We start from the raw sequence: 9,455 nt of genomic DNA on the forward strand, positions 1-9,455 counted from the left end.
AATGTTGCTCTGGGTAGGGAAGTCTGGGGGGTCTCTGCTGGAGCTGTTGTCCCCGTGACCCGATTCCGGATAAGCGGTTAAAGATGGATGGATGGATGTACTGTGTATGATATATATACACATGGATCCTGGAATGTCTGGAACTGTATAAGATCAACAGGAATCTAAGGGCATTCATCCAGACCTCGATGGAAATATGGAAGACAACCCTAGAGGCCAATTCAAAGCCGATTGCCCAAGTCAACATCAAGTGCGGCATATATACCAAGGAGATGCGCTATCACCACTGCTGTTCTGCATAGGCCTGAACCCACTCAGTTAGATCATCACGAAGAGCGGCTACGGGTACCAATTCCGTAGTGGGGCAACAATCAGCCACCTGCTCTACATAGATGACATCAAGCTGTATGCCAGGAGCGAGCGAGAAATAGACTCACAGATCCACACCACCAGGATCTACAGCGATGACATAGGGATGTCATTCGGATTGGACAAGTGTGGCCGGATGGTCTCAAAGAAAGGCAAGATGATCAGGACTGAGGGGATTGACCTACCAGAGGGAAACATAGGTGATATCCAAGACAGCTACAAGTACCTTGGCATCTCACAGGCTAATGGAAACCATGAAGAGGCCACAAGGAAGTCAACCACAGCCAAATACCTCCAGAGAGTAAGGCAGGTCCTGAGGTGTCAGCTGAATGGTAAGAACAAAGTCCGCACCATCAACATGTACGCACTACCAGTCATCAGATACCCCGCTGGTATTATAAGCTGGCCAAAGGAGGAGATATAAGCCACATATATCAAGACTAGAAAGCTCCTCACCATGCACAGAGGGTTCCACCCCAAGTCCAGCACCCTGAGGCTATACACTAAGCCGAGGGCTTGTGAGTGTCAAAACCACAGTCCAGGATGAAAGATCGAAAATTTGAGAATACATCGAAAAAACGGTTCCGAAGGATGAACTGCTAAGTGAATGTCTCAGGCAGCAGAACCCTGATGAGAGTGCAGAGGAGGAGGAGCAGACAACCTGGACGGACAAGCCCCTAAATGGCATGTACCACCGTCAGAGGAAGTGACTGATATCAAGAAATCCTACCAGTGGCTGGAAAATGCAGGACTGACAGACAGCACAGAGGCACTAACATGGCAGCACAAGAACAGGCCATAAGCACAAGAGCCATAGAGACCAGGATCTACCAGAGTAGATCAGACCCAAGATGCAGACTGTGCAAAGAAGCCCCTGAGACAGTCCAGCACATAGTAGCAGGCTGTAAGATGCTAGCTGGATCAGCGTTCATGGAGAGGCACAACCAAGTGGCTAGGATAGTATACAGGAACATCTGCAACCAGTATGGAATAGAAGTACCCAAATCCCAATGGGCCATACCACAGAAGGTGGGTAAAAACAACAGGGCCAAGGATCTGTGGGACTTCAGTTTCCAGACAGACAAAAAACTTCTGGCTAACCAACCAGACATAGTGGTGGTGGACAAAGAGCAGAAAAGGGTGGTGGTGATAGATGTGGCAATCCCAGCTGACGCCAACATCAGGAAGAAGGAACACGAGAAACTTGAGAAGTACCAAGGGCTGAAAGAGCAGCTGGAACGGATGTGGAAGGTCAAGGCTAGCGCGGTCCCCGTGGTAGTGGGGGCGCTCGGAGCAGTAACCCCCAAACTGGGAGAGTGGCTCCAACAGATCCCAGGATCTCTCTCTCTCTCTCTCTCTCTCTCTCTCTCTCTCTCTCTCTCTCTCTCTCTCTCTGTCTCTCTATCGAATTAAGCACATTTTTGGTATGTTAGCCTAAATTAAGCACTTTTAAGCACCCAAAAAACGGCCAATACCGACATACGTCAAAAGGCCAAATATCTGCGCAGATTATAATAATAATAATAATAATAATGTAAATAGTCATGAAAATAAAGAAAACACATTAAATGAGGAAGAGGTGTGTCCAAACGTTTGGCCTGTACTGTATACTGCTATTTCAACCTTAAGAGATGTTGCACTTTATTTTTGATGTTGACATTGTAATATTTTATTTTATTTTATGTTGAAAAACAACAGCAGAAGGTACATATTACTTATCTTGCTTACTGTACTTTTACTGAACATTGAAAAAGTGTCCTCTTGTTACTTCAAGCTAAAGTGTTGTATTCAAATAAGATGTGAACACATTGGCCATTAATTGTTGCTTACTTGCTTGTTTGTATCCATAATTCATTCATCCATAATTCCCGTAAAATAAATAACATGAATATAGGAACTTTCACCTTCAGTGTACAGCAGGGGTGTCAAACTGGTTTTCATGGTTGCCATCAGAGGGCCACTTTTAACAATGATTAATATATGAATATACATATGTGTGTGTATACAGTGTGTGTATATATATATATATATATATATATATATATATATATATATATATATATATATATATATATATATATATATATATATATATATATATATATATATATATATATATATGTGTGTGTGTGGGAAAAAAATCAAAAGACTATTTCATCTCTACAGGCCTGTTTCATGAGGGGTTTACCTCAAACCTCAGGAGATTTTTTTTATTTTATTTTTTTAAATTTTTTTTTACATATATAAATATATATATATACACTACCGTTCAAAAGTTTGGGGTCACCCAAACAATTTTGTGGAATAGCCTTCATTTCTAAGAACAAGAATAGACTGTCGAGTTTCAGATGAAAGTTCTCTTTTTCTGGCCATTTTGAGCGTTTAATAGACCCCACAAATGTGATGCTCCAGAAACTCAATCTGCTCAAAAAAAGGTCAGTTTTGTAGCTTCTGTAACGAGCTAAACTGTTTTCAGATGTGTGAACATGATTGCACAAGGGTTTTCTAATCATCAATTAGCCTTCTGAGTCAATGAGCAAACACATTGTACCAATAGAACACTGGAGTGATAGTTGCTGGAAATGCGCCTCTATACACCTATGTAGATATTGCACCAAAAACCAGATATTTGCAGCTAGAATAGTAATTTACCACATTAGCAATGTATAGAGTGTATTTCTTTAAAGTTAAGACTAGTTTAAAGTTATCTCCATTGAAAAATACAGTGCTTTTCCTTCAAAAATAAGGACATTTCAATGTGACCCCAAACGGTAGTGTATATACATATATATATATATATATATATATATATATATATATATATATATATATATATATATATATATACATATATATATATATATATATACATATATATATATACATATATATATATATATACATATATATATATATATATATACATATATATATATATATATATGTATATATATATATATATATATATATATATATATATATATATATATATATATATATATATGTATATGTGTATATATATATATGTATATATATATATAAAAAATATATACTTTTTTTTACATAAGCTGCAAAAAAAATTGACATTTTACTTTAAAAAATTGGCCGCTCAGTCACCAGAATTTTACAATAAAAACAGTGTTTTGTTTTTTTACAGCATATAAAAAAAATGTAATAAATGGAATAAATGTTTTTAGTGGTAAAATTCAAGCATTAGAGCTGTACTGTAAAATCTTTTTTTTATTTTATTTTTTTGTTTTTGTGTCTTGTATATGGAAAAAAACAGTACCAAAGTTGATTATACGGTAAAAAAAAAACTCAGTCGGCGGAATTGTAATCGTAAAATCTACTGTCAACTTTACATTCTACAATTTGATTGATCATTTGTTTTGAAATCATAAGTCAAGCATATATTTAAGTACAATATTTCGCCACATAGTACAATACTGCGCCACGGTTGGGAGAGTGGCCCTGCCAGCAACCTGAGGGTCCCTGGTTCGATACCCAGCTTCTACCAACCTAGTCACGTCCGTTGTGTCCTTGAGCAAGACACTTCACCCTTGCTCCTGATGGGTCGTGGTTAGGGCCTTGCCTGGCAGCTCCCGCCATCAGTGTGTGAGTGAATGGGTGAATGTGGAAATAGTGTCAAAGCGCTGTGAGTACCTTGAAGGTATGGTATAACCCATTTACCATAACTCACTGAATACTTTAATTCTAAATAAACTCAAATTGTTCCTGAATCGTATCGGCGACCTCAGATGGTGGTCAAAAGGAATGGTGAAGTGTGAACTTTAAGCTGGCGAAACAAAGCAGAGATTCATTTTCAAAGGACGTGGAATCAGCTAACATACCTCAAACATCACATATTCCTGAAAGAAACCCGTGGAGTTCTCGCTCTGATGGAAAATAATCCCCCTCCGAGTGTTTGAAGAGGATTGTTGGAGAAGTGCTGGAGCTCCACATCCAAGCAGCACACGAGTCAAAGTAGCTTTTGTTCGTTTCTTCTCTTAATCGCTCGGCTTTTCTCCCCGTTTCCTTCATTCAAAGGAATAAAAGACAGCTCAATCTCTATTCCAAAGTGGAGCTATTCTGGGTCTACAAATCCTGCCAGTCCATGTGCTCCGAGACAAAGATCACCTTCTTACCTCAGCGTGTACATTTCACGCCACATTGGTAAGAAACTATTGAAAAACCTTGTCAATAAAAATGATAACATAGCAATAACACAGCCAATGCAAGTGAATGAAATATCTAAATTGCCACGACAATCTACAAGGTTAATACAGTTCGCTTCTCTTTCTTCCTCTCCATTTATCTGCTTTATTTTGTATTTCAAGTTTTAATGACATGCATGTATTGTTGCATATGAAACAATTGTATTGTTGATAATAGAGGTAATTAGGGACCGCAATGTCCCTTTGGGACAGAGGACCCTATTGTAATTGTAAGGTTTTATTATTATTATACCGGCCGCCTCTTTGAGCCTTAATTTGACCCCTTTAACATGCTTCAAAACTCACCATATTTGACACACACATCAGGACTGGCGAAAATTGCCATCTAATACCAAACCCCAAAACTCAAAATTGCGCTCTAGCACCCCCTAGGAGAAAACACAGACAAAACTGCTCGTAGAGACATGAAACAAATACCTCTATGTAGGTCTGATTTAGACCTAGATTTCATACATTGACATCCTTCAGCAAAAATCAGCAGGAAGTTGGCAATTCCCCCTTCAAAACTAAAGTTTACTAAAAAACAGTCACTTTTGCCTCTTTGAGCTGTAATTTGAGCCCCTTAACATGCTTCAAAACTCACCATATTTGACACACACATCAGGACTGGCGAAAATTGCCATCTAATAAAAAAACCAAACCCCAAAACTCAAAATTGCGCTCTAGCACCCCCTGGGAGAAAACACAGACAAAATTGCTCGTAGAGACATGAAACAAATACCTCTATGTAGGTCTGATTTAGACCTAGATTTCATACATTGACATCCTTCAGCAAAAATCAGCAGGAAGTTGGCAATTCCCCCTTCAAAACTAAAGTTTACTAAAAAACAGTCACTTTTGCCTCTTTGAGCTGTAATTTGAGCCCCTTAACATGCTTCAAAACTCACCATATTTGACACACACATCAGGACTGGCGAAAATTGCCATCTAATAAAAGAACCAAACCCCAAAACTCAAATTGCGCTCTAGCGCCCCCTAGGAAAAAACAGACACAACTGCTTGTAACTTCCGGTAGGAATGTCGTAGAGACATGGAACAAATACCTCTATGTAGGTCTGACTTAGACGACCTAGATTTCATACATTGACATCCTTCAGCAAAAATCAACAGGAAGTTGGCAATTCCCCCTTCAAAACAAAAGTTTACTAAAAACAGTCACTTTTGCCTCTTTGAGCTGTAATTTGACCCCCTTAACATGCTTCAAAACTCACCAAACTGGACACACACATCAGGACTGGCAAAAATTGCGATCTAATAAAAAAAACCCAACCCCAAAACTCAAAATTGAGCTCTAGCTCCCCCTAGGAAAAAACACAGACAAAACTGCTTGTAACTTCCGGTAGGAATGTCGCAGAGACATGAAACAAATACCTCTATGTAGGTCTGACTTAGACGACCTAGATTTCATACATTGACATCCTTCAGCAAAAATCAACAGGAAGTTGGCAATTCCCCCTTCAAAACAAAAGTTTACTAAAAACAGTCACTTTTGCCTCTTTGAGCTGTAATTTGACCCCCTTAACATGCTTCAAAACTCACCAAACTGGACACACACATCAGGACTGGCAAAAATTGCGATCTAATAAAAAAAACCCAACCCCAAAACTCAAAATTGAGCTCTAGCTCCCCCTAGGAAAAAACACAGACAAAACTGCTTGTAACTTCCGGTAGGAATGTCGCAGAGACATGAAACAAATACCTCTATGTAGGTCTGACTTAGACGACCTAGATTTCATACATTGACATCCTTCAGCAAAAATCAACAGGAAGTCGGCAATTCCCCCTTCAAAACAAAAGTTTACTAAAAACAGTCACTTTTGCCTCTTTGAGCTGTAATTTGACCCCCTTAACATGCTTCAAAAACTCACCAAACTGGACACACACATCAGGACTGGCAAAAATTGTGATCTAATAAAAAAAAACCAACCCCAAAACTCAAAATTGAGCTCTTGCGCCCCCTAGGAAGAAAACACAGACACAACTGCTCCTAGAAAGAAAACTCAGACAAAACTGTCTGTAACTTCCAGTAGGAATGTCTTAGAGACATGGAACAAATACCTCTATGTAGGTCTGACTTAGACGACCTAGATTTCATACATTGACATCCTTCAGCAAAAATCAACAGGAAGTTGGCAATTCCCCCTTCAAAACAAAAGTTGACTAAAAACAGTCACTTTTGCCTCTTTGAGCTGTAATTTGACCCCCTTAACATGCTTCAAAACTCACCAAACTGGACACACACATCAGGACTGGCAAAAATTGCGATCTAATAAAAAAACCCAACCCCAAAACTCAAATTGAGCTCTAGCGCCCCCTAGGAAGAAAACACAGACACAACTGCTCCTAGAAAGAAAACTCAGACAAAACTGTCTGTAACTTCCGGTAGGAATGTCTTAGAGACATGAAACAAATACCTCTATGTAGGTCTGACTTAGACGACCTAGATTTCATACATTGACATCCTTCAGCAAAAATCAACAGGAAGTCGGCAATTCCCCCTTCAAAACAAAAGTTGACTAAAAACAGTCACTTTTGCCTCTTTGAGCTGTAATTTGACCCCCTTAACATGCTTCAAAACTCACCAAACTGGACACACACATCAGGACTGGCAAAAATTGCGATCTAATAAAAAAACCCAACCCCAAAACTCAAAATTGAGCTCTTGCGCCCCCTAGGAAGAAAACACAGACACAACTGCTCCTAGAAAGAAAACTCAGACAAAACTGTCTGTAACTTCCGGTAGGAATGTCATAGAGACATGAAACGAATACCTCTATGTACATTTCATATATTGACAACCCCCAGCAAAAATCAACAGGAAGTTTTCAATTCCCCCTTCAAAACAAAAGTTTTGTAAAAACCGGTCACCTTTTTTCAAACATTATCTCCTGAGCGTGTTTGTCGTGTCGGCTTCAAAGTAGCACAGGAGAGAGATTGAACCCTTCTGATTAAAAGTTGATGAAAGAGTTTTAATTACTGCTCCGGTTTGGATTGTATGTGCCGTCAAAGTCGGTCCCGTCCATCGCTGCTAAAGTGTTACCAAAAACATATAACTTTGTCTTGAATTTGAAAAAAAACATTTTATTTTCACTAAAGAAGGGTTCGGTGAATGCGCATATGAAACTGGTGGGGTTCGGTACCTCCAACAAGGTTAAGAACCACTGCTCTAGAGTCCAGTGGCGACGTGCTTTACACCACTGCATCCCACGCTTTGCATTGGACTTGGTGACGTATGGCTTAGATGCAGCTCGGCCGTGGAAACCCGTTCCATGAAGCTCTCTGCGTACTGTACGTGGGCTAATTGGAAGGTCACATGAAGTTTACGTGGCCTACCACTTGGTGGCTGAGTTGCTGTTGTTCCCAAACTCTTCCATTTTCTTATAATAAAGCCCACAGTTGACTTTGGAATATTTAGGAGTGAGGACATTTGTTGCACAGGTGGCATCCTATGACTGTTCCACGCTGGAAATCACTGCGAGCGGCCCATTCTTTCACAAATGTTTGTAGAAACAGTCTCCATGCCTAAGTGCTTGATTTTATACACCTGTGGCCGGGCCAAGTGATTAGGACACCTGATTCTCATCATTTGGATGGCTGGACACCATACCTTTGGCAATATAGTGTTGTAGAGGTTTCCCTCTTTTGGTGTGTTCTTCTGATGCCGACAGATCTTCTTGACGCCGGTAGACAGTTTGAATCACGTCTTTTATTGATATACAGCAGTCTGTATCTCGGACTTTCCAGTCCGGGCATGTCTCTGCTTTTCACCGTGTGTCTCGCTCTGCTCTCCAGTCTGTCTCTCGCTCTGCTCCAACTCCCAACAACGTGTCTCTGTCCGGCTGCTGCTAATAAAGGCGACAGGTGATTAGATAACAAGCCCCAGCTGGGCCAATCTACTCACCTGTCGCTGGCTTCGAGGCCGGTCCTTACACACCCCGCTCCGCGGCAGGCCCGCACGCCACACCCCCCTCCACAAGTGTATAGTTGGTACTTGACACATGCCAATGTAAAAATGCTAACATTAACATGCTAACTGTTATCTTGCTAGCGTGCTAACGTTTTTCCCAGTTTTGAAGCCGTACACCTTGGAGTGAAACATGCTAGTCGCTCGAATGCTAACAATTTTAGCAGATTTTGTCGCCGACTCCGAAAGGGATAGGCGGCAATAAAATATGGATGAATAAATCTGCAAAATTAGAACTTTCCCTTTTGTGACTCCCATTAGGATCTTTTTATCGGTAATAGTAATTATACCATTTGTAATCGTTGGTTTGTGCTGATCTAAATGAGGTTTGTGCCGCCTTGGCTGAGGTCATCTTTTATTCCCTCCTTCCGTTACTATTTTCTGCCCACACTCGGCCTCTGGCGGGCGTTGTTGACGTCCTATCTGCATCTCCTGTTAGTCAACATGAGTCACTAAGATTTAACGAGCGAGCGGCAAACTGCATTTTGATGCGTTTTATGGCAGCAGGAAACGTTCCCCCGGGGTCATGTTTAAATTATCAAAACGGTCCAGGCTACTTTTGTGGCGCTCATCTCGGGACGGGTGAGATATTAAACAGAGGATGACCTAGTGAGGCGTTTAATGGGCGTAGGAACGATCATTAATTAGAGCCATATGATCAGCACGGCGGGGTTGCCCCGCTCATCGTGCTGCCACCTTTTGCGTTAATGGCGTTAGACAGGCTGTGACTAAAATAGATGGTGGAAAGGCATGCTGGGTAACGACACGAGACAAGTGCTCGCTGCAATAAAACCGTCAAGTTCTTTAAATGATGCGTTTATCTTTACATATGTCGTCGTCTGGCTGAACACGGAGATGTTGATAGGCCGCTACGTTCCCACGTCCGC

The 9,455-nt window shown here is 40.6% G+C and overlaps 1 protein-coding gene across 1 annotated transcript in view; it reads left to right on the top strand.

Moving 5' to 3' along the window:
* Window positions 1–1,146: 1,146 nt before the first annotated feature.
* LOC133644895 (prominin-1-A-like) overlaps window positions 1,147–9,455 on the top strand; it is a 162,299-nt gene continuing 153,990 nt past the window's right edge. Inside the window, exons 1-3 of the mRNA XM_062039649.1 lie at window positions 1,147–1,527; window positions 4,292–4,353; window positions 4,417–4,542. Coding sequence (XP_061895633.1) covers window positions 1,147–1,527; window positions 4,292–4,353; window positions 4,417–4,542 — 569 coding nt within the window. The remainder of the gene's footprint in view (window positions 1,528–4,291; window positions 4,354–4,416; window positions 4,543–9,455) is intronic.

The sequence above is a fragment of the Entelurus aequoreus genome, linkage group LG28 (assembly GCF_033978785.1).
Source record: "Entelurus aequoreus isolate RoL-2023_Sb linkage group LG28, RoL_Eaeq_v1.1, whole genome shotgun sequence".
Classification (NCBI taxonomy): Eukaryota; Metazoa; Chordata; class Actinopteri; order Syngnathiformes; family Syngnathidae; genus Entelurus; species Entelurus aequoreus.